The sequence below is a fragment of the Suncus etruscus genome, chromosome 16, assembly GCF_024139225.1.
Source record: "Suncus etruscus isolate mSunEtr1 chromosome 16, mSunEtr1.pri.cur, whole genome shotgun sequence".
NCBI classification, from domain to species: domain Eukaryota; kingdom Metazoa; phylum Chordata; class Mammalia; order Eulipotyphla; family Soricidae; genus Suncus; species Suncus etruscus.
The window spans coordinates 30,570,611-30,597,132 of record NC_064863.1 but is presented as its reverse complement, the minus strand read 5'-3'; the positions used below and the strand labels follow the sequence as shown (position 1 = coordinate 30,597,132).

At 34.9% G+C, this 26,522-nt stretch overlaps 1 protein-coding gene across 1 annotated transcript in view; it reads left to right on the top strand.

Moving 5' to 3' along the window:
* ARAP2 (ArfGAP with RhoGAP domain, ankyrin repeat and PH domain 2) overlaps window positions 1-26,522 on the top strand; it is a 179,195-nt gene that overhangs the window by 66,435 nt on the left and 86,238 nt on the right. Inside the window, exons 9-15 of the mRNA XM_049790095.1 lie at window positions 1,432-1,547; window positions 4,749-4,948; window positions 8,055-8,140; window positions 9,188-9,370; window positions 12,446-12,620; window positions 13,100-13,234; window positions 24,851-24,995. Of these exons, the coding sequence (XP_049646052.1) occupies window positions 1,432-1,547; window positions 4,749-4,948; window positions 8,055-8,140; window positions 9,188-9,370; window positions 12,446-12,620; window positions 13,100-13,234; window positions 24,851-24,995 (1,040 nt within the window). The remainder of the gene's footprint in view (window positions 1-1,431; window positions 1,548-4,748; window positions 4,949-8,054; window positions 8,141-9,187; window positions 9,371-12,445; window positions 12,621-13,099; window positions 13,235-24,850; window positions 24,996-26,522) is intronic.

Below are 26,522 nucleotides of genomic sequence, written 5' to 3'. Positions count from 1 at the left end.
ACCTTACCCAGCAGAAGCATTTGTGTGAATAATTGAGGTTTTTATAAAATGTAATAGCACTGTGGAAACTTATTAAAATAGGGACAAATTGATAAATTTGATTCTCCTTTTCCCTACATATTTCTCTATGTAGACTATGTTAAGCATTATTTTTAAGTTTAGTAGTTTATTGGACAAAGTGAAGAGTGTATTGCATGAGTCTGTAATTATTTTAGTTTCTAAGTATGCCATCACATCTTTTAGTTTTCTGTTTTGTTTGACATTTTTTAATTGGAATGAAGTGTTATTTCATTTTATTCTATGATTTCAAAGTCTTTATGTTTCATTTTTATTACTGAATCTCATAATCTCATACTGGCCTGTTGCTCCTAACAAAACAAACCATTTGTTCTTTCATCAGAAAATATAATAGCTATTTGTTTTTATAAAGTAAAGTAGGCATTTCCTTATTTCTAACCAAAATACTGTACTTTTACGTTTAAATGAATCTGTAAGCCGAAGCACTTGATACCTTACAAATGGTAAAATTTTGTCAAAACTATTTTATTTCACGTATTTTATCCATCATGAATGCATTGGAATTAAATGATGAAAGTCTGTAGGAGTGCTAAATATAGATCACTGGTTTATTTCTATCTCTTGGTGAAGGTAATGGAAGGAAGATGGAGAGCAAGTTCTGTGTTTTTTCTTCTTAAGAGTACAGGAATTTATCCTCAGGCTTTTCATCTTGAGAATTCTAATGTTTTGAAGTGGCTTCTGTGCTTCTATATTTTATTTCCCCCAAAGATGGAAAGACAAGGGCTAAAAGTCTTTCTTCTTCCAAAGCAGCCCTGTGCCCTATCTCCTTCCCCCTGCTTACTCACAAGCTGGGAACTATTTATGTTTTATTGACCATTTATGACATATTGCCCTTTCTTACTACAAGGGAAATGGGAAGATTGTACTTTTTGCCTACATTGCAGAAGAAACAAAGAGTTTCTGTGAAATGCTTCTCTCACAGTCTCTGGTAGAGGTGGCCGCATTGGACATCGTGTATTGTCTTAAGTATAGCTACTTTTTCCTGGTTATAAAATAGAAGAATTTGGAGCACATTTCATCTGAATGTTTGAGGCATAACTTGGCATTTTACTTTTTGTTTGAGAGCACAGGTTGAGTTCCAAGGATTGACCCTTGCTTGGACACATGCAAGTCAATTGCCCTATCCACTCTACTATTACCCCAGTTGTTGTCTATATTTAAAGTATTGTAGTTATCTAATAAATTCCTAAACCATTTTGACTACAAATGGTATTGTAAATCTATTGGGTAGTTTACTTTCACATATGTATGAGCAATAAAATCTGGTAGAATTTATTGGATTTTAGAAAATAAAATTTAGAGATCCCTTTTCTGTTTGTTACTTGTTAACTTTTCTACTTATCTCCAAACTAGGATTTTAAGAGTGGACTTGGTATTACCATTATTCCGATGAATGTAGCAAATGTGAAGCAAGTAGACCGCTCTGTGAAACAGTCTTTTGAAATAATAACTCCCTATAAGAGTTTTAGGTAAGTTAAATTTAAACACCTTTTTGTACCAAACAGAAAAATTTAAATGATCCAGTTTTCTTCTTCTTTCTTTCTTTCTTTCTCTTCTTTCTTTCTTTCTTTCTTTCTTTCTTTCTTTCTTTCTTTCTTTCTTTCTTTCTTTCTTTCTTTCTTTCTTTCTTTCTTTCTTTCTTTCTTTCTTTCTTTCTTTCTTTCTTTCTTTCTTTCTTTCTTTCTTTCTTTCTCTCTCTTTCTCTCTTTCTCTCTTTCTCTCTCTCTCTCTCTCTCTCTCTCTCTCTCTCCCTCCCTCCCTCCTTCCTTCCTTTGTTCCTTTTTTTGTTCTTGTTTTTTGGGCCACACACAGTGATACTCAGTGGTTACTTCTGGCTATGCACTCAGAAATCACTCTTGGCTTGGGGGACTATCTGGGACGGTGAGGGATCGAATTGCCGTCTGTCCTAGGCTAGAGCACACAAGGCAAGACACCTTACCACTTGCGCCACTGCTTAGCCCATGATCTAGTTTTCATTGTTTTCAGTGACTTCATTTTCTAGAAGATAACATTTTATATTTTTCCCATATTGTCTAGTATGTTAAGCAACTTTTAGCAATAACCTAGACAAATTACAAATGAACATGCAACCTGCAAAGGTACACATTTCTTGAGATTTGGATAGTTTCATTTCTTAATACCTCTTTTTATTAGGAGACTTGTTATGTTAAATTTTTAATCAGTAAGCCAGAAAAATAATTCCTTCATACTTTGAAGATTATAAAAGTCAATATTATTATTTCTTTAATGTGTACTCTTGTTTTTTAACTTATTTTTACCTAATCAAATATAATCCTCTCCTTAGGATTACCCCCTTATTATTATTGTTTCATAATGATCTCCTAAAAGACAATGTCATTTAAAATGATATTAATTTTATGACATGCATAGCACTTATTGATAAAATACTTTATATCTTATATTATAGAAATATCTTTAATATGAGACAAAACACTTAAGACTTTTTATTACTTAAAACATTTTAATTTGTTTAATAATCTGCTATATTTTATAATTTTATTTAACAGAAGATGCAGAAGACAGTATTTGTTGATTTCTGCCGCCTGAGTTAATTTGTTACAAATAAATCCATGTCGGCGTTTGCCTTGCAAGCAGCCTATCCCAGGACCAAAGGTGGTTGGTTCGAATCCCGGTGTCCCATATGGTCCCCTGTGCCTGCCAGGAGCTATTTCGAGCAGATAGCCAGGAGTAACCCCTGAGTACCACCGGGTGTGGCCCCAAAACAAAAAAAAAACCAAACAAAACAAACAAATAAATCCATGTCATGCAAGTGTGGTGTACATGTCAGAGGCAACTGCAGAAGGACTAACAGTTGCTTAGCAATTTCAGAAATACTCTAGTTTTCATTTTATCTTTCAGATTTTAAAGCCCATAGTTAAAGAAAATGGTTCCATAAGGAATATGTTTTTATTTTCATTTTCAACTGGAAATGTAGATATTAATTTAGTTTAATATTTTTTACTCAGACAGGAATGATAATATAGAAGATAATTTCGTTGCATATAGCTAACATAAGTTTGATCCCTGGCATCCCTTATTGTCTCCTAAGCACTGCCAAGATTAATACCTGAGTGTTGCCAGGTATGCCCATACCAAAATCTTTTTTATTTTCCTACTCAGAATACTTTCTTTTTTTTTTTTCTAATATGATGGTGGTGCTTGGGTCTGACACCCCTGGCAGTTAGAACACTTGATATCAAGAATATGCAATTTTTCCTTCTCTCCAATTCTCCAACTCCCTGGATAGCAAGTGGACGTCCTACAATTAAATTATATTATGACCTGTGCTCTCTCTAGTAAGGATGAGATCCTAAAGATATAAATAGTCAATCACAGCAAAGTGCCCTTTTTTCTTAGCCAGTACAAGGAGTGGCTCCTTAGGTAGCCATACTTCGTCTACCTTGACTCTTATATAGGAGCTCTCATGACTTTTATTCCTGGGTTTAGTAACTTGCAAGGTATGGGAAAACCAGATTTGAAGATTTTGTCTTGGGGTAAGTGGTACTGGGGTACTGAGGTACTTCTTGTGCTCATCTATACTGTTTTCCAAGTCCATTCTTTAGAAGTTTTCTTGGAGACCACATGACACACATGTGATTAATTAAAACGCAGGCCATATTTTATAAACTCATGTTGCCAGCACCACTCAGCCCTCCAGTGCTCTGGGGTTAGAGCTGTGAGACCCACTTTCCTCATTCACTTTCTCTAACTACAAATTGATTTTGCTGATGACCAGCTCCCATACTAAAGTTTTCATTGAAATCATGATCTCATTAGCCCACACACAGAGATTTTCAAGAGATTTGAGTTGGGTTTAAGAAACTAGACCCCAAATTTAAGTCTCTATTTTTCTTTTGTTCCATACTGACTGTGTAGAGGTCCTGTGTATGACCATTTTAGTCATGATGGAGAGACATGACATGATTTAGACATGATGGAGACATACAAAGCTTTTCAGTCACTGGCTAAATATTTTTTTAGGTACATAGTAACCTTTCTTGAAAGAGTGAACTAACGTTTGTTGTTTTATTCCTTCCCTGAGCCACAAAACAAATGCTGTAAATTACAATAAAGAGTAATGAGAACAGAGCTAAAAATGAATTTGAATTCTGTTGGAATATAATCATGCAAAACATTTTGGATTTCTCAGTTTCCTAATGCCATCTGGATATTCTTCTAATTTAAAAAAATCTATTTTTGTAACTGAAAAAAATAAAAATTTCTAGTGGGTGTTTTTGATAATTGAGTTTTCTGATAGTCTGTATCATGGTATACTTTCCTGGCAAAATAATCCAAATCATCCTGAAATTTTGGCAGTCTCCTGTTGATTAATATGTAACCTTGTCTTCATAAACACAGCCTCTTACTTAAGTTTTTGACCCTACAAGGCAATTTTTGTACTATGGTTAAAAATGTATGTATTGATTTTGGCTCCAGATTTGTCAACAGTCCTAAGTAATGAATATTAAAGGAAAAAGATAGTTTGTTAAATTAGATGATTTTTAACAGAAAAGACTATCCATCTGCCTGGAAGGCATATTTTTCAACTGCTGTTTAATTTCTGACTGAAATGAATATGTAAACTGAACATACTGTTTAATTGGCCCATACAAGGGAGATCGATAATGCAGAAACGTTAATTGTTTCAGCTTTACAGCAGAGTCTGAAAAAGAAAAACAAGAGTGGATTGAAGCTGTGCAGCAATCGATAGCAGAAACTCTCTCTGATTATGAAGTAGCTGAGAAGATTTGGTTCAATGAGTCCAACAGGAGCTGTGCAGATTGTAAAGCTCCAGATCCTGACTGGGCATCCATCAATCTCTGTGTTGTCATCTGTAAGAAGTGTGCAGGTAATTAGTGATAAGTTATGTTCATCACTGCCTGGTGGCAGATTGGCACTAAATGCTCTTTATTCTCTTCTCTAATGTGCCCCAGCTAATGGTTATGGAAAAACAAAAACAGGGGAAGATTATTACAATTAAATCAAACTTAGAAATATAATTCTAGGGGCCGGGTAGGTGGCGCTGGAGGTAAGGTGTCTGCCTTGCAAGCGCTAGCCAAGGAAGGACCGCGGTTCGATCCCCCGGCGTCCCATATGGTCCCCCCAAGCCAGGGGCAATTTCTGAGCACATAGCCAGGAGTAACCCCTAAGCGTCAAACGGGTGTGGCCCAAAAACCAAAAAAAAAAAAAAAAAAAAAGAAATATAATTCTAAACTTCTCTTATGCATGACTTAGATGTAAAAATTGATTTTTAAGCATGTAATCATTTTTGGTGCCTACTGGCCCATGTATGGATTTTAAAAAGACTTGAAATTTATAGATTTTAGGTGAGTAGGGTTCAGAATACACTCTGAACATGATCACATCTTTATGTAATTGTCCATTTCCCTCAGTTATGTTTTGTAAGATATGTTTTTTCACATCAAATTTGCTCTGAGCTCCAAACTTGCTATTTCAAGAAATCTGATGTAATTAGAATGATTATATAGCAACATTTCTAGAGATGATTGGCTTTTATGAAAGTAACCCAGTTCAGACTGGTTCTTTTTTTTTTGGGGGGGTGGCACACTTGGTGATGCTCAGGGGTTACTCCTGGCTATGTGCTCAGAAATCACTCCTGGCTTGGGGGACCATATGGAATGCCAAGGGATTGAACTGCATCCATCCTAGGTTAGTGCGTGCAAGGCAAGCACCCTATTGCTTGCGCCAATGCTCTGGCCCCAAGACTTTTTTCTTTTAATTGTGGCTCTACACCTTAACAAAGTGAGAGCTTAATGTTTTGGGGGACTCTTACATCTCTAAGTGGATAAAGGGAAATGCACCTGAGCTGATTAATTATGTGATCCTAGAGTAGATAGAAGTGGAGAACATTTAGATTCTTATCACATCATTAAAGGACCTGGCAGATTGGCTATAGATGGACAGCTGACTCGTTATTTGAGCACCTGCCTCCACTAGAGAATTTAGATTGAATACTTGGAAAGCATGAACTCCACTCACTATACTATCTCTTCAGCCCTAGTATTCACACTAGAGCAATTTATTCTCTGTATTGGACACCATGTTCTTCTCTCAACCCAGTAGAATATTTACTTGGATTACGAAGACTCTTCAAAAATAGCATTACAAATGAAACATTGGTATCCAGTGCATATAATAAAGGTTCATGCAAATCATGACTTGAAGCATTGTTGTTTACGATTTACCCATGGCTAAATCCAAAAAAATCTTCGTGACCCTTTCCCTTTCCTTAAAATTTTCCAAGTCTGGTCTTTTCAGTCATCTCGGTACCTATAACAACTATTGTTTGCTATCAATTACTTTGTAAATCATTGTTTTTTAATTAAATAAAAAGCAAAGCAAACAACTGTTGTCCTTTTATTTCTCAGAGCAATCTTCTTTCAGGTTCTCTTTGCTTGTTTTTGAGACATACCAAGCAGTGTTCAGGGCTGATTCTTGGCTCTGTGCTGATGGATTAATCATGATGGGATTCAGGGAACTGAATCAGGTCAGCTGCTGAATCATACTTTTTCATCCCTCATTTTTTGGGGACGGTCACATCCAGTGGTGCTCAGGGTTTTTTTTTCTAGTTCTTTGCTGAGAAATCGCTCCTCGCAGTCATGGGGGACCCTATGGGATACCGGGATTTGAACCACCCTCCATCCTGGATCTGCTGACTGCAAGGCAAATGCCTTATTACTGTGCTATCTCTTCAGCCACCCATTCCTCATTTCTTGTCTGAACTAACTTAAGAATCCCTTTCACTTATTCCCAGGAGTTTCTGAGTATTGCTGTATTTGAACATTCTGACTTACTGTGTTTAGGTAGCCTATTGTTTTTGGCCTGGGAATTTTGTTTTATATTTTAAGTATTGCACATTTCCAAGAAAGGAAGAAAATAGTTTCTAACTTAATGTACATAGGATTTAGTTGTGTTGTTTTGGTTTTGGTTTTTGAGTCACACCTAGTAGCACTCAGGGGCTACTCCTGGCTCTAAGCTCAGAAATCACCTCTGGCAGGCTCTGGGAACCATATGGGATGCCGGGATTCAAATCACTATCCTTCTGCATGCAAGTCAAATGCCCTACCTCCATGCTATCTCTCCGGCCCCAGGATTTAGTTTTAAGCAAAGAGAGTCATAAGATAAGCGACAATATATTACAAATTTGTTTTCTTCTGAGTATTCGTAGTTATGTATCATATGCTTGGATACCCAATAGTGGCTGAATTATTTATAGAGTACTATTGAGTTGGTGATAATATAATGCTGGATGTTTATTCTCTTCCAAACATAATTGTAAAGTAAAAAATCTGTATAATATTTTCAGAAATATTAATCATAGATGCTGTTAAGTTTGTTTTTTTTCAAAGAGTAAAGGGATAGTACCATTCTTATACCTGTGATTCAAACTGACCCACTATAAAAAGGTTTCAGTAGCAGGGGCTGGAATGTTGGCACAGTGGTAGGATGTTTGCCTTGCATGCAGCTGACTCAGGATTGGCCACATCCCATATGCTCTCCCAAGCCAGGAGCAATTTCTGAGTACATAGCCAGGAGTAACCCTGAGCATAACCGGGTGTGGCCCAAAAACCAAAAAAAAAAAAAAAAAGTTTTAGTATGCATTTATTGTTAATTAGCAGATAAAATCTAATATTTTTGTACATTTTTATTTGTAAGTATTCACTCATACTTTCATTTTCTATACCTATATAGGGCAGTAATAAGAATGATAGCTATTATCTTCATTGTGGTGGTTATAATTAGTGTCACCACTAACTTTAGTTCCATTGGCATTAAGATTAGATATTGGTGTGTTTTAAGAATAGACATTTGTATGTGGCATATCTGTATGTGCATGCATTGAGTAATAAACATTTTAGAAGGTGAAATATAGCTGCAAAAATTAAAATAGAGGTTTTTAATATATTAAAAATACGATTGTATTTTTGCTCTAGGACAACATAGATCGTTAGGTCCAAAAGACTCCAAGGTTAGAAGTTTGAAAATGGATGCCAGCATTTGGAGCAATGAGCTTATTGAGGTGAGACTTATTGAACTGTGGGATTGCTTAAGGGAAGTTCGGGAGTTGGGGTGGGATATAAAGTAGGAGCTGCTACCCACTGCATGGATTCTCTTTGATAGAGATTATTTCAGAAAGCCTGTTTAATGGTGGTAGCTTTCAATGCAACTTTCTGGGTATGTCCCAAGATACAGTTATGTTTAAAACAAAATGTGCTGGAGGCTTCAATAGTATGATTACTTTTAGAAGCTTGTCAGATTTTTCTTTCTTAAAGCCAGAATTCACTTTCTTTTTTAACCCAGCATGGTTGAAATACTGGAAAGTGAATAAAAACATTTGGCAAGATTTGCAGTTTTTTTTCTTTTTATCCTGACTTGCCTTGTCATTAACTATGATCATGTCTAACAGGCTCTTTCCTGTTTCCATTTTCTACATGGGTTTTGGTACCACTCTTGACCTGATCACATTAGCCCACTTACTCGGTCACTTTATGTGAATCTCTCTCAGTGTGAGCTTCAAAAATAATAACACTTTTGTTCCAATTTCTGTTGTTTGCAATTTCTTTCTTGGCTTGCCCTCTCTAAGAGCACTTAGGCTGCACTTATTTATTTAATTTCAATTTCATTTCACTTTATTTGGTGGTAGGGACTGAACCCAGAGTTTTATAAATGTGAGCCTTGTGCTCTGCCATTCAGCTCCCCTCCTCCCATCATTTCAAATGCAAATAGTATATGCTTTTACACTTCATTTTTTTGTTTTGTTTTGTTTAGTTATGTTTGGGGGCCACACCCAGCAATACTCAGGGTTACTTTCTGGGACTGCACTCAGGATTTGCTTATGGTGGTGGCTGGCAGAACGTAAGAGTTGCTGGGGATTGAATTTAGGTCAGTCTCATGCCAGGCCCTACCTGCTGTACTATAGCTCTGGCCCCTTGTACATTATCCTTTATAAGTGTTGAATATGATATGTTTGAGGTTTTTATACTGTTATGCTTTAATAATGAAATGTTTACATATTCAAATATTTTATGAACTGTTAAATGATTATATATATTTTTTGACAATTCAGCTTTTTATTGTGATTGGAAACAAAAGAGCGAATGACTTTTGGGCTGGTAATCTTAGAAAAGATGAAGAACTGCACATGGACTCCCCAGTAGAAAAAAGAAAAAACTTTATTACCCAGAAATATAAAGAAGGAAGATTCAGAAAAACCCTCTTGGCATCTCTCACAAAAGAAGAATTAAATAAGGTAACACAGAAACATAGACAACAATGGCTTTTTAAGTATGTATAGGATATTTTATAAATGATTAGAAAATCTTAATGAAATAATTGATACATTTTCTTCTGTGAGATCATATCAGTGGTTTTCTTATTTCATAATTTCACATACTGACTTTTTTTTTGGTTACACCCAGCAATGCACAACTCTGACTCTGTGACCAGGAATTAAACTCATGAGATTATATGGGATGTTGGGGATCCAATCTGGATCAGGTGAACCCGAGTCAAACACCTTACTTCCTGTACTCTCTCCCAGCCCTTCATTTTATTTAAGATTTTTTAACTTGAGTGGGTAAATTCTCCATAGTGAGTTTTCAGTATTAACTGTGAAAATCTAACAACTTTTACATTTTAGAGTCAGGATATGTGTGAGTGTGAGTGTGTGTGTGTGTGTGTGTGTGTGTGTATGTGTGTGTGTGTTTGTGTAAAACTTTTGAGTATAACTTTTGCTCATGTATTGCAGACTTGATGTCACTAATTTAGCATCCTTTATTCTCAGTTTAGTGTTTGAAGCATTGTTTGCTTAATACTACTGAAGTTTTATTTGATTTTGGATGAAGGATTCCAGATTCTTTTGTGCAGAACTTATGCTGCCTAATTGGTCTTCTTCTCAGAGCTTGTTAATCATCTGCCCTCCCTACACCCACCTACACCCACATGCTCAACCAGGTTCTTTAGTACACATACACACACACACACACACATTCTCACATGCTTTCTTCTTTTGTTTCACTCATGCTTTCTTCTTTTTTTTATTGATAAATTTATTTTTACCAAAGTGGATTACAAATCATTCATAGTAGTACTTTAGGTACATAATGACATTGAATCAGGGGCATTCCCACAACAAAAGTTATCCTCCCCCAGCCCCTGTTCCCAGCATGCATCCCATATCGCCCTGCCTTTGCCCCCAGACTGCTAGTATAAGTGGTACTTTCTGTGTCTAGCTTGTTGTAATTTGGGTATTCTTCTTTTAAAAAAAAATGTGTTCAGCACTTACTCCTGGCTCTGTACTTCAGGAACACTCCTGGAGGGAATTCAGTGGCCATATGTGCTGAAGGATATAAACCCCTGCCACTGTTACCTTTGGTAACCATTTCTAACTCTTTCCCTCAATTTCTTTCCTTCCCTATCCTCAGGTTTATAATCTAGGATCAAAGATAATCTAATTATCCTTCCTTTGTTACCTTGAATTCTCTTGCCTTACTATTCTATAAACCACAGATACAAGAGATTGATTTTCAACCCATTTAATGCTGGGTTAAGCTATTTAAGGTAGAAGTAAGACAAGAGGGTGTGGGGTATGGAACATTAAATATTTATATAGGTTTTTCTGAAACATTTAACTTTATTTTGGGTGCTATTTTCAGGGGTACTGATTACATTATTAAAATAACTGACCCATAATACAAGAAAATCATTGGGATGAGAATATACTATGAAACTCAATGATTATGATTGTGTACCAGAGATTCATAATAATTAAGTTTAAAAATAATATGTTAGGTCTGAAATACAGCAGGTAGGACATTTACAATGTACACAGGCAACCCAGGTTTGATCTCTAGTCCCTCAATTCTTCCAGGAATTATCCCTGAGCTCAGAGCCAAGAGCTGCACATAGCTTGGAATGGATCAAAAAAAAAAAAAACAACAGCAACATCAACAACAAACTAATTAGTAGAATTGGAGCTTCCTAATTAGTAGAATTGAAGAACCGTGTATTCCCCAATGTTTTCTTTTCCAAAACTTTGATGGTAACTTTGTCACTAAGCAAATATTGATTTTATTTCAGATAAGGTCTTGTCTTTTACATTGCAGAATTTCTGCCAGAAATTTTTACATTAATTGCTGGCATTTTAATTCTTCCTAGGAATATTGCAAGGAAGTATACTTATTGAGATATTGTTGACTTTGTATGTCTTAACTTTGATATTCTTACATCTTATTTCTCCCTTTTTTCCTGTGTGAATCATCTGTGTATAACTATCTTTGAGCTCATCGATTCAGTTCTTGGTGCATAATCTTCCCTAGCATTTTTATCTAAAGCACTGAGCTCTGAATTTTACCTTCTGTTTATTTCTGAGATCACCAATTTGTTCTTCAGAGTTTTGTTTTGCTCTTTCAATCAGTTTTCTGAGTCATGTATCTTTGATCTAGCTTTTTGAATTTCCTTCTTTCTACCTTTAGACTTTGTCTATTGTAGTCATAGCTATTTTGAACTCTCAGCTCTTATAAAAGTGGCCTTGGAGAATTCTTTCCTCCTGAGGTCATATTTTTTGAGGACACAAGTTGCCATATGTTACTTTTGTTGTTGTTGTTGTTACCTCCATTGCTACTTTAAATTTCCCTAGCTTAGAGGTCAGAAAAATAGTACGGTTCTTGCCTTGTAAGCACACTTTATATGGTACCAAGAGCCAAGCCAGGAGTGGTTTCTGAGTACAGAGCCAGGAGTAAACCTTGAATTTTAGTATGCCCCTACACCTCAAACATAAAACAAAATAAAATTACCCTAGTGATTTTGTTTGTTTTGTTTTAATGTTTTTGGATCAGTTACTTAGAGGAAGGCTTTTAAGCCTTAACTACTTGTGAGTTCTTACCCGTTTGCTCAAGAAATGTTTACATGACATGAGTGTGAAAAAAATATATAAATATATAAGTATATAATGTATGAAATAGGTCCACACATAATTGATTAACAATAGTTTATAAAATTTTAAACCATGGGCTATTTTTATTTGTTTGTTTGTTTGTTTTGATTCGGGGCCATACCTGGTGACGCTAAGGGGTTACTCTTGGTTATGCGCTCAGAATTATGCTCCTGGCTTGGGGGACCATATGGGACACTGGGAATAGAACCAAGATCAGTCCTGAATCAGCTGTGTGCAAGGCAAACTCCCTACCACTGTGCTATGGCTCCAGCTTTTTTAGTTGGAAATAGATATAAAAATCCTCATAAAATGAATTGTCAGAGTTTTCTTTTTATAACTTGGTTATGCATATTTTCCTCTTAAAAAAATCTATTTTCTTTTAAAAACCAGGCTCTCTGTGCAGCGGTAGTGAAGGCAGATGTTCTGGAAACGATGGCTTTGCTCTTCAGTGGAGCAGACGTCATGTGTGCTACAGGTGACCCCACTCACAGCACCCCCTATCTGCTGGCCAAGAAGGCGGGGCAGAGCCTGCAAATGGAATTTCTGTACCATAACAAATTTTCAGGTTTGTGACTATGTCTTTGTCAGCCTGGTTTCTGCTGATACATTTCTAAATGTAAAGGCACTGAAGCCAGATCTGTTTATTTCTCAAATAGGAATCATTGTCACAATTTTGAAAGATATTATTACCAAAAAAGATGAAAAATGTCTAATACTATGTTTTAATTCATTTCAAGAGGAAGTTTGGGAAATAAATCTTTTCTGTTTCTTTAATCTTAGAACTGGAAGATTAAAATAGTTAATCCTACATAATCATTTTTCACAAAAAAATTAAATCCGATTTTCATATATGAATAAGAAACCAGCTTATATGCTTATTTGCAAATTTTATGCAAAGTAAAATAAATATCTAAGTCTGTTTATTCTGTGGTAAATTTGAAATAGTTTTTCTTCTGGCTGAAAAACGCACCTACATATTCATAAGCATTGGAAATCTTGTTTACCTTTTGGATTTTAAACACATTATTTCTGTGATTTTTCTAGATTTCCCACAACATGACATTCATTCTGAAGGTGGCTTAAATCAAGAGTCTTCCCAGTCTGTGTTCCTCTGTGATTTTTTGTATCAGGTTCCTTCTGCTGCTTCTAAACTCCCTTCAGAGAAAAAAGTGCTTGAAGGTATTTTTCTGCTGTTGCTTTGCCTTTTGTTATCTGATAAAGCTATATTTTGTTATCAAAACAATTACGTTTAAATTTTGATTTTCCCCCTTAAGATGTTAAATTTGATCTTGCAGAAGAAAAATATTTTTTGAGGATTTATAAATGCTTCTAGGCACAGATATTATTTCAAGTATCACAACGGGGAATTACCGCTGTGCTAGAACATCGAGTGTATTCTCAGTAGATTCACTGATGTCTACCTTAGAGCCAACCAATTCTATTTTAGGAGATGAGGGTTATGCCAAAGAAACTCAAAACTAAGCTTCCTCCTTTAGGAATTAACACCCTAACTGGAGTGAGAAAATAGATAAACGTCAGCATAAAGGGAAAAAACAAATGAAAACAAAAACAAGTTCTCTTTATTTTTCTATCTGCATACTAAGTGATATCATTTTTTTTTTACTCCTGATTCTAGGAAGAGTTGTGTCTGTGAATGTGAGCAAAATAAATATGGTTTACTCCCCCATAAAAAATGAGGACTTAATTGATTAAATAACTTGGTTTGGGAATTTTTTGCACAGAATCCTCAGTAGGCTTTTATCTCTCCAGCCAGTCAGTTCCTGTGTTTGGCATGTGGAAAGCATTAGAAATACAAAAATGGCCTCAGGCATTTCTGACATATATTCAAACTAATTTGAGACATACAGGCAACAAAAATATAATAATACCTTTCTTCCTAGAACAGAGTATCAGAGAGATTAAACTGTACTAGCCAGTTGATGATGGACAGTCAGGCTCAGGAGCTAACCATTAACTTTGTAGGTGCTATATTTCAGCAGTTGCTTGATCAAAGGAACAGTAGGATGCAAACCTTTGAGTGTTAGTTCCAATCCATGTGCATTTGGGTGATTATTTTATTACAAATGACTTTATTACCCTTAAAAGTGATATTCCTCAGCAGGAATATGTTGGAATTAACTACTTTTAAAATATTCTGAAAATAGTTATTTCTTTAATGAGCATATACTATGTGTGGGATATTGCTTTAGGTACTTTACATATTTTAATTATAATCTTCATTAAAAACTCTGCATGGTAGTTGACATTCTGCTGATTTTGCGTGGAAAATGGAGAAGTAGATCATGAAAGAAAATTTTACATCTGATGTATCTAATTGGTATTTTAACACTGTGATCTTGGTAAAAATATGATGCTCTTTGGCACAGATATGGCAGAGTATATCATCTTTTGAATCCAAATGTCTTTTGGTGATTTAAACCATTCTTTTTTCTTTAATTTTAGCTCTCTGCTAGTGTATATTTGTTTTAGTTTGCTCTCTGATAGATATTGGAGCTAGGAACTAGATAGCGCCTTACTGTACAAAGCATACATATTATATCTCTTACCCGGAAATTGGGGTTTAATGTATCACCCTACATAGTATTCATTCTTTTATATTCACTAACGTGTGACAATTAGAATTTGTTTCTTATTCTCTTGTTCCAATTAATACTTAACTCTTAACAAAAGTTGACTGATAAAGAGTGGGTGTTGGTGAGGACTAAATAGTCAATGAATTAACTATAGCAGTTACTGAAATAATTGAATATTGAGTCTACTTACTTATTTGTAAGGATGTTAACGAACACTTTTTATTTTTTTATTTTTTGGCTTTTTGGGCCACATCGATTGACACTTAGGGGTTACTCCTGGCTTTGCGCTCAGAAATCACTGCTGGCTTGAGGGATCATATGGGACGCTGGGGATTGAACCGCAATCCATCCTATGCTAGCACAGGCAAGGTAGACACCTTACTGTTCCACATCACTGCTCTGGCCCACCTAAACATTTTTAAGTGCTTATTATAGAGAGTAAAATCTTAGGACCTACCTTAAACCCAGTAGGGATTTTAAAATAAAAGATTTTCTTCTTCCTAAAACTTTTCAATATGTCAGAAGCATTCTGTAGTCTAAAAATAGCCTTTCGTATTCTTTGAGAATTGTGATTAAAATGTTTGACTTTCTAGTTTTAATATTTTCTTAAAATCATTTTCATTTATCACTTGAGAACTGAATTGGTGTTTCCATGCTTGGAGCTAAATTCATCCATTTATGTTTAAAAACTAGATTTAGTTTTGTAAATTTTTTTGCTTAAATTTTATATGAAATATAAACTGGTATTTATTATGAGTAATTTAATTAAGGATGTTTCCTCATTTATGATTTAAAATAGGAAATTGAGCTTTTGTATTTTGTTTAGGAGACAAAATAGAATGTGTTATTGGGAAATAAACTCTTGGCGAGTGACACATGGTCATTCACTTCTTCCATTCTATTTCCATGTGTGCTCTAGCATTTCAGACTCTACCTTGAATTTTGAATATTTTCTTCTATACCTCTAATTATAATATCCAAACTCCTGCCTGCCATTCTCTCATTCTACCTAGGCTACCATAATCTCACTCTTCTCTTCATTGTTGCTTTAGCTTCTGACCAAGCCATTCCTCAGTATGCAAACTTAATGATTTTTAAGAATCGCAGCAAATCTACACAAACACTACAAACCATTCAATTCTAACTATAGACTGGGAATTAAGAGAGAAAAATGGAGTCTGAGGGTAGGTGTGATAGGACTATTGATCAGGAGGTTGGTAGTGGAGAGAAACTAGACCTTTGGTGATGGGTATGATGGTATGGGGTATTCACAGATGATGAGGTGAGAAACTCTGTATATATAAAACATATGCAGTATTGTTAACTTCAGTTTAAAAAGTAGCAAATTAAGTTATGGTTTTCCATTGGTCAAATGCATTTAGCTGTTTCTCTTTCCTGAATCAGCTTTACTTGCCATGCCTACAGAGACCTCAAAAAGGGTTGTAACCCTTCATCTCCTATTTCTCCCTGAGCTCACATGCTGGGCACACTCATTTCTTTGCTCTTCTTGGAATAAGACACAGTTCCTGAATACACAAAATCTAGGCCATTCTGAAGTTCCTTCCCACTGGCCACCTTTGTTCTTTTTCAAGCTGCTGCTGATTTCCTTCAAATCACTTACCTTAGACAATAGTTTCCCCTTCATTATCTTATGTTTTTTTAGGAGTTGAATGACGCATTGGCATTTTCTGACGTACTCAGATTAATGAAATCTTGTGCCAAATCCATGTCAGCACATAATTTCACACACATATTGGTCAAATTAATGAATATTCCCCCAATCAACTTATTTTATTGAGGTATCATAGTTCACAAAGCTATTTATGTAATTATTATGGTTTTAAATGCATTATTAATATTATTGAGTTTATAGTGCTATAGTAACACATGTCCACCAGAGCCATATCTCTGCATCATTGTCCTTAAATCCTTTCTCACAATTCCCTTTGCAACATCTTGGAGTCTGTTTGCATCAACCATAGGCTGTTGTTGTTGTTTTGCTTTTATATTTTTATAGTTACTCTATTGAACTCTGGACTTAACACATGCAGGCTTTTGCTCTGCTGTTGAGCTGCATCCCTGCTCCCTTAATGACCAATCTTTGGTCACATTACTATCAGTGTGGAACTGCAAATCTTGATCTCTATGTAAATTTTTTAAGTATGCAGGAAAAATATATTGCTGGACTAGAGAGATAGGCCACGGTAAGGTACTGCCTTGTATTGGTAGACACTGTTTTGATCTCTCTCACCACATGTCTATGCCCCTGAATACTGCAGACAGTGAGTACAGAGCCCCAAGTAAGCCCTGTGTACTTCTGGGTGTGGCTACTGATTCCTCAAATTGTATTTCTGGCACAAACCTTATTTTCTTCAAAAAGAGCCTAATTAAAAATGAAGATGAAAAGTGAGCCACCACAGAACAGTTTTGGCAGGACACGTTTTTTTCTTCCCCTCTCAGAATTCTGGAGTGGTGTCAACCCTATTAAGCAATACCAGCTTTATGGGGGGAAAATGAATTATTTGGAGAGATTTAGAGATTAAAGTGTGGTTCTCACCTTTGCTTCTGTACAGCAAGCACTGGAACCACACCACTCCATCAAGGCTTGTCAGCATGGCCATAGAGCAAAATGATTAAACTGAAGAAAAAAAAAGTCAGGGAATAAAATGCATGCATTTCTTCAGGGAGTTACAGAGGCTTCAAACTGTCAGTTCAAGTTTTCAGTATTTGAAGCTCTTCTAGCCTCTGGTTATGAAGACTGATCTGTATTTTTCTTTTTCTTTTTTTTTCCTTTTTTCCTTCTCAATTTGGTGTTCACGAAAAGAAAGATTGATAGCTCTTGTTAAACGTAAGTATAGAGCTGAATAATATCATCCTTGTTTTGCTTCCTGTTTTTCTTTTTTTCTCCTCACCACTCAACTGTATTTTTTTTTTTTTTTTGCCTTGGTGACTTACTTTGATTTGTTGACACAGTGCCTGAGCTTTTAAAGAAGAAGGTGGTTATACAGTTTACTGGAGACTTATGTCAAATTACCTAGATTGGCATTAGGGAATTTTGAAATTCTTTTGTTCTATGAATGCCTGGCTTGAATTGAACAGATTAACAATATTTCTGTACATTTGAAACATTAATTTATTTTTAATGTTTAAAAAAAATTTCTTTAAATACCCTGGTTAGAGGTTGTGCATAATAGTTTTTTAAATCATAGTTAAAAAGTTGTTCATGATTGATTTTCAGTTATACAATATCCAAAACCCTTCACCAGCGCTCATTTCTTGCCAGTGACTCCAGTTTCCCTCCTGCCCTCCATTTTTCCATTTTTGTTTTCCCCTGCCTATGTTTGACATTTTTCTTCTCTCCTCTCTCTCCTCTCTCTCTCTCTGTCTCTCTTTCTCTCTCTCTCTCTCTCTGCTTCTCTCATCCCACTACTTCTAGAGACTACTGAGTTAAAATATATAAATGAGTGTTTAGGTGCATGGCATATAGGTTTGATGATAAGGGGGATGATGAACAAAAGGATTATCCAAATACAGAGTTATATACGGTTTCTAGTTAACATTTGATTTTAGTTATGTCTCATAGAGTGTAGCTGACAGGCCAGGTAGCCAAATATGCTATTTAATACAATTCATAGTAGTATTTCAATAGCAATTTCTGGAGTCCTTCAGCTATACTTAAGTAAATTCCAGTGCTGTTTTAGTCTCTGATCAAAACATAGAAATTTATTAGAAAGAAATCTAGAAATATAATTGAAATTGCAAGTAACCCCCATGGTCCCTTCAACCATCATATATATGAGCTCTTGACTACCAGAGCTGCTGAATCCTGATAGTCCCCCATTTTAGATACATGTTTTGTTTTGTTTCCAGTGGATGTCTGTGTTGACTGGTTAGTACTTCTGTAGCAGAGGGAGTGTCATGGAGGTTAGTGCTGTTTCTAAAGACTCTGTCATTCCTATAGATCTCTCAAGTAGCCTACACAGAGCAGTAGAATCTGACATGACTTCTTGAAACCCTTTAATTGCAGCCAACATGAAGAGGAATGCTAGGCAATTTTTTTTTATAATTATGCTAGGCATTTTTATCAGAGCTTTTTTTTTTTTGACTATAGGACATAGGACTGAAATGAGAATAGCATGTTAAGCAAATTCAGTTTGAAAACGAGGGACAAATAATCACACTCATATATGCGGTATATAGAAATATTCTGCAGCAATAAATGGCCACATGTATCAGAAAATGAGAACTGATCTACAAAACTAATCTTGCCATGTCTGGGAGATAGTGTATTGTGGTTGGGTAGGTGAAAACGGGAGATCCAGGTGACCCTGAGACTTTGCAAGAGGGAAGTAGACACTCTCCTGGAGGGTTTGCACAATGTGTTGATGATATCCTATCATTAAATGTACCTTAAATCACTATGATTAAAGTACAATTTAAGAAGAGAAATTTTCAGGCAGTATCTATCCTGTCCTATTAGATTTCTGACCCATTTTTACTTACAAAAATAATAATCCTGTAATACTAAACCTCCTGAACCTACTGTGTCTAACTTAAAACGAATTTGGAGTCACCTCTTTAAAGAAATCTGTCATGAGCTCACCATTAGAGTTTACATAATTACATAATTCTGCACTCACTTTTTTTTTTTAATGTGTTGTTCACTTGATGTATTTTGTTGAATATCTTCTAAGGCTCTCACGTGTTCTCTGAGAAAGGTCTATGGTTCTACACAAATCATGGAAAACCAGGATTTGGCCTCTGCTATAGCCTGCAGTTCTATTTTTCATCTCCTAGCTTCTCAGTTAGGTTCTAGGCAATTTCTTCATTCTTTTTACTATAGTGTCCAAAATTACACAGTGATGGTAAATCAAATACTCTTTTTCTATGTGTCTGTCTCTCCTTTTCTTGGTCTCTTTCTTTCTTTCACTACTCTAGATACATACCTTTCACAAAAACAAATGACTTTTCTAAATTTCCCCTTTTTTTAAAATAAGGTTCAGTATTTCAGTCTGAGCAGTCCCTCCCTCCTGCTATAAAGAAATGATACAGTCTTTTAACTGACCTGATGGCTGTTATCTCAAACACATCATCTCTGAGATTGGATTACAACTGCCTGAGGATAGGAGATGAAACTCTGATCTTCACCAGTGGCATCTGTCTACTGAGTAATTGTTGTCTCCTTTAGTCTTCAAGAAGATCATTCTAGTCCTGTGTACATTGCTGTGAAATTATTCTGTATCTCTCAATTGGCACTCTTAAATTTCTTTTCATATATTCTTGAAATGTGCAGTAAGTAATCCTTTAAAAATTACAGGTTTTGTTTCTCTTTATATGACTCTGCATATATACACATACACTGTGACTCTGGAAGAGATTTTTATGTTTTTCTATCTGCATACACACACTCACACTGTGACTGGAAGAGATTTTTGTGTTGTTGTATTTGCATATACATACATACACTGTGACTCTGGAAGAGTTTTTTGTGTTTTTGTATTTGCATACATTCACATACACTGACTCAGGAAGATTTTTGTGTTTTTGTTATCTTTCACACACACACACAAACACACTATGACTCTGGAAGAGATTTTTGTGTTTTTGTTAGCTTTCATTCCCTGTACCTACAAAATGTTATTTGTGCTGTTTGCTTCTGCCACTTACAGTTCTGCTTCTCTTTTGACAAGCTGTTTTTCTGAGTACAGTGGGCCTCTCATTGTCTGGGTTTCCACTTCTTGAGTGTTACTCCTCATGATTGCTTCTCTAGCTAAGCATACTGTCTTGTTTTCTTCTATATAGGTCTTACCATCATGAGGCCATTGAAATATGGGAAATTTAAAACACAGTATAATATGGATATATCTAGTTCTTTTAACTTAAAATTCTTTTTGTTAAGTTTAGGCATCACAGCTCATAATATTCTTAATATTATATTTAATAAAATCAATTTTAATTTAATGTAGGTTTAGAGAAGCATTGCACATACATACCACATTGCACATACATTACAGCTCCCTTATATCATACACTCAGCCATTCTTAATATTAACATTCACATTTTTTCATTGTTGTGAATGCATGTATTTGGTTACATACCTGAATATGCATGTGCACACATTTTACTGTAAACTTGAAGCCTTTTACTCCCAAGTACCTTAGTATGTTTTTGTTGCAGGGATGGGAAACTGCTGTCTGCACACCACTAGAAGGTCCTTGAAATGATGTGGTCTGGTTCTGATACATTCTGAAACCAACTGCTTAAGTTGCCCATTGTCTTATCTGCCTGTATTGTTTATCATGCGATCAAGGATACAGCTATTTAAATTGGTCTTAGGCAGACAATTTCCCATCCATGCTTTTATTGAAACACAGAACATTGTCTGGAATTGTATCAATATTGTGATCAAAATTAGGGAAATGTCTTGATCCACAGATTGTATCACTATATATTTATGTTGACCCTGTTTATTGATTTCAGTGTCTACAGATAAAGTGCGTATTTTAGATATACATTTTATGCATCATTATTTTATCTCAGGTTAGCAACTCACACTTAGAGATTTCATATACATGTTGAGTCTAGAAATAGAATGGTGAACTGATTCTTTACAAGAAGTTTTCTTTATCTGAGGAAACTGAAATTTCAAAACAATTTTTCATCCTAACATTGCTACTTTCTTTACCCCACTTAATCCAATATCAGATATTTGGTTAAAATATATAAGCCCACTATGTGTATATATATATATATATATATATATATATATATATTCATATCTAACCACACACAGACATTGAATTGTATAATTAAAACCTACTGAAAATTAACTCATTAAAATTTAATTTTAACTAATTGTGTTCAGTAAGAAATATGAGACAATTGCTTATGTGTTGTTCAATTAGCAAGAGTCATTGTTGTAATTTTCTTAAAATGTGAACTAAAAGGAAGTTATAAATATTAAGAGAAAATTTTAGTGATGTATAAGCAGATCATATAAAATCGCATATCCACTTGACTTTAATCTCTGGTTGGAATACTGGCACCATTTGAATTTTCAGTTCCTAATGTTAGTTCAGAAAATAAACAAATGGAGGAGGTAACATGGGTTTCTTGTACATGTAAATCAATGCCAAATCCACTAGATTTCAGTAGTGTACATATCTGATGTTTGTATGTAATTTTAGAATTCTTTTGAAGTAAAACAAGCCTGAAGAGCAAACTCCTATCTGAAATCACAGCTGAGTCCTGGTGCTTTCCATTAGATTTCACTTTAGTAATAAGCTTTGTATTTTTATTTGGAACACTGTTACTATCTCCATCATTTTCACCATTATAATAATAGATTAAGCTTGCCTTTAATAAACATGGCCAGTCATTCTTAATAAACTTAGGTTCTTAATAAATATTTAATAAACATAAGCTCGGTAAGGACTGAGATAATAATGTAGTTTTTTTTTTTTACCTGTTCCTTAATATTTAGTCAGATCAGAGCAAGGTGGCTTTTCCCAAGGAGTGTTTTGCTAGTCTCTCAAAATAAAGGCCTCAAGACATTCAGTTTTGGATTACTTAAGTCTAGCAAAGTCCTTAGAGACTTTGGAGGACTGAGAGATGTCCTTTATCCTGATTTGAGGCTGTCTTTTTAAAGATATTACCTTATTTTCTTTATGCCAGTAGATCTTAGTTCTAATTTCAGATTTTTTTCTTTTTTTTTATGTAAAGGAATCATGTTTTTTATTTTGTATTCCTCTATTAACCTTTACAATTTAAAATACTTTCTGAAATGGCATCCTCCTACTACATAAATTAACAAAAAATAACTCAGTGTCTGTATTTAAAATGTTTATTCTAGGTTTAGTGTTAGAATATATGTCTTTCATTTGAGATATTACGTTTAATCCCTGGCACCATATGTGGACACATAAGTTAATTGCATCATTTTAGCTTTATATTTATATTTTATTTTTTGGCTATTTTATTGCCAATGGGTATCAAAGAGTAGGGCCATAGCCCCACGAGAGAATGCAATTATTACACTTTGCCTGATGCACAGCTCTCTTGCCAAGGAAGTGCTTGGGGGAAGCCAGGACCAGTAAAAGCCTGCACAAAGTGGATATTAAATGCCCCACAGTGTGGACATTAAAAGCTTTGTGGATGTTAAAAGGTTTTCCAGGTTGTGCTCTGTTTTCACAGAAAAAGATTTCCAGAGGAGCCTGAGAGTGATGTAAAATAGGTTCATATAGGAAATATGAGGGAGGAGAAAGAAGAAAAAGAAATGCACTCCAGAGAGACTGCAGGTTTCTGCAGAGGCAGGAGGAAAACCCCATAAAGTAAAGGAATTACACACCACAGTTTGGGATGTGGGCACAAGGCACAAGTGAACCCCATGAAAAGGGAAGAAATAGTGCTTGTCTAATGGTAGGGGCTGCTCCCAGGAAAGTGGCAGGTCCATTTGATTTCTGGCTATTTCACAGCTGCTTACTTTAGGGATGGTCCAAACTGTGCTGTTTGGATGTTGCTAGGGTATTGTCAAAGATTAACACCTAGTCACCCCAGAACCAGTCTGGGTTGGCTACTGGCTTTATGTTTGAGTTGATGGGTGCCCCTAGTAGGGGAGTAGGGGAACTTCCTTTCAGATCCCACCATAGTTTTGACTCTTTGTCTTTGAAATTCATTGCCAGACTCTTTTCCTCATACTTTATTGCTCAGTTTTTTGTTTTTTTTGTTTTGCATGGGAGCCCTGGATCATTTCTATAGTTCTGGTTCCTCAGTCCTCTTTGATTTGTACGTTGATTTGTATCCCAGTTGTGAATTTTAGAGGCACTTTTGCTACCTTTCAGAATTGCTACTTTCTATTGAAATTTTCATTCTTACTGTTATTATCAGAAAAAGACGTGGCCAAATTTTTTCATATATTTTAATATTTCATCTTTCAAACATTTGAGACTGTGGATTTGCCTGTTAGGAAATAATGACTTTGAGGTTATTCAGGAACACTTGTAATTTTTAATTTTTTCTATTCTGGATATGTAATATTGAATGGGTGATTCCTATTACCAACATTAATTCTACTTTGTAAAAATTTACTAAACTAGCACACATTAAAAGGCTTGATGGAAAAGAAGTTGTTTATTCTTATATATTTTAAGCTCTGATAGTTTATCACTTCCTTTTAATCAACAATAGTATTTTGATGTCCAAACTTCAAAGTTGGTCATCTTATAACATATTTTTTCACTCATGCTTTTAGAAAGTTCTTTTGTCTTGATTTTCTTCTTTGCTTTATATCCTTTCATCACCATAAGTTACTAAAGTAGCTTACCCCATTTTTTAGATAACAGGAAGTATGGAATGGTGGAATTTTTTTTCAAGAGTATTTTATTAGTAATAAATGCATTGGCAGAACCCATTCTCTTTGACTTCCAATACCACTTCCTTAGGTCCACATAGTGGTAAGAACAGCAGAGAAAGATTCTTAATTCCTGCTGGCTTGAGGGACAGAAGAATGGAAAGGATTCGAATAAATTGATGTGCCTAAATCCAGTCTTAGATAAATTGAGTGGGCTTGTAGTGTACTATGTAATTAAAGAATTTTCTTATATCCATACCTGTCTTTCTTGTTATTTGCCATATTCCTTTCTGTCATTGAAATTATATATTACGCTTTGGCTCATTTCTGTAAGCTTTTTTTTATTGACTGCCATTTGTTGTTCTCTGGCTCATATCTTCATTTGACCTTATGGTATTCTTTCCTTTATTACTTAGGTTATTGATTTACCCTGACTGGTTCTATTTCTTACTTTCCATTTAGATTTTACTGTGCTGCAACCTTCCTTCTTTCATAGCAAACTCTGCAAAGTAGGCAGTTTTGCTTCACTTTAGACTTAGTCTTAAGTTTTGTCCTTTTTGCCCCTCTGAATGCTCTGCATAGACATCAGTCTTGGCTGTCTCAGAGTTTTGCAGAAGTCTTTTAATGGCTCTGTATGCTTCTCTGGTCATGAGTGCCATATTTGTCATTTTTTGTGGAGATGCATTCCTTTTTATTAGACTTTCATGCTGAGAGAAAATAGAGTATATGACATCCATTTTCATGATGGGTAGAATACTCTTTATACAAACTAAAATTGTAATAACTATCTCAATCAAGTCATTTCTTAAGTGATCTAACCTTATTTGTTTTTTTTTAAACTAAATTCTTAGAGACAAACAAAAAATGGTGTGTTTTTGAAGGTGGCTTCTTGAGTTACTATGAACACGATAAATCTACCACACCTAATGGCACTATTAATATCAACGAAGTTATCTGCTTGGCTGTGCATAAGGAAGACTTCTACTTAAATACTGGGTAGGTCTTTTATGAGTAGGGTTGAGATAAAATACCTTCTGATATTATAATGAAAGATAGAAATTTCATTTATTTTGTTTTAAATTTTTTCTGGTAGAAAGATTCATGAATTTTAGTTTTTTTTTCTTATATGTTTTGGAGGTGCATCCATTGGTGTTCAGGGTAAATCCAATGGCTCTCTGTGTTCTAAGATTATGCTTCCTTGGGATGGAGATTTGAACTAGGGTTGGCATATGCAAGGCACGCACTTTGCCTCCCATTTTATCTCTCCAGCCTTAATGGTTGGTTTGTTTTTTTAAATCTTCATCTAGTGCCTTTGAGTTCTTTAAGATATTCTCTAAGAAGGAAAATTTAAATCGTTTACTGAGGAATATGAAAGGCTAAGATACTTGCATCAAAGTTTAAGTGAATATCTAGGATACTCTTATTTTAATAGTATTTTTTGTTGTGTTCACTACTGATATGCTAGTAGTGAGGGTCAGTAGGTAGTGCCAGCAGAAGAGGCAGTAGTATCAGAAATGCAACTCAGGACATTGTGCAAGGCATATGCTTTGTTACACTTGAACAACATTATTGCCATCAAAAAAGAAAAGGTAGATTGAAAAATCTTGTGATTATATATTGATAGTCTATTATATGATTAGATGAAGAGTTGAACTTAAAAAGGTCACCAGTTTAGGAATAGCTAGTAAAATTAGTGAATTGCCAAAGTAGAATTAATAAAAGTTTATTATACACATTTCAGAAAGAGTTTATAAAGCAGGAGTTTTCAAATCAAATAAAGGAATGAGGCTCAGGGGTATATTGCTATAAAACAGCTTATATAGGAAGAAAACAGTTTAATCCTCATAGTGATTGACTATAATATTACAATTTTAAGTGGTTACCTCCTATCAGCCTCAAAAAACCCTGCAAAACTTCCTTATGATTTCTAGAGGCGTAAATAAGAAATGACCTAGGTCAAGTTAGTCTTGCAAAATAAGCTAATTTAAACTTTGTATTGCTAGACTGGTTTGTTTGCACAGGGAATTTTCAAGGCTGATCTTCACTTGGTTTTTATTTTGACAAGGGGAAGAATAAATTAAATTCTGAAGTTTTGAATTTGTTGATGAAGTAGATCAATAGGAGTGTTTAAGGAGCTACACTTGATTTGAGTTAGAAACAAGGAAAATGACAGCTATAGAGATTTTGACTTTTATAAATAATATCAGCTTATTTATATATATTTTGTGTGTTCCACCAAAAAGTTGGAGCTCTGAATGAGGAACTTGGAAAAATTCAGAACATGGGCTTTTATACTCCTTGTATCTGTATAGTAAGAAAATGAAATTCTTCAACAAGCTAAAATGATGGAAGGAAACTTTGTGAAGTGTTATGCACAAGGATGAGATTGTTAAGAATATTCATGAAGTTGTGATATGGAAAATAAGTACCAGAGGAATAGTTTTTTTTATTTACTGTGGTGTGTCTTGCTTAATCATTTGAATAACATACAGACAACAGAAAGATACAGATGGAGAGAAATTA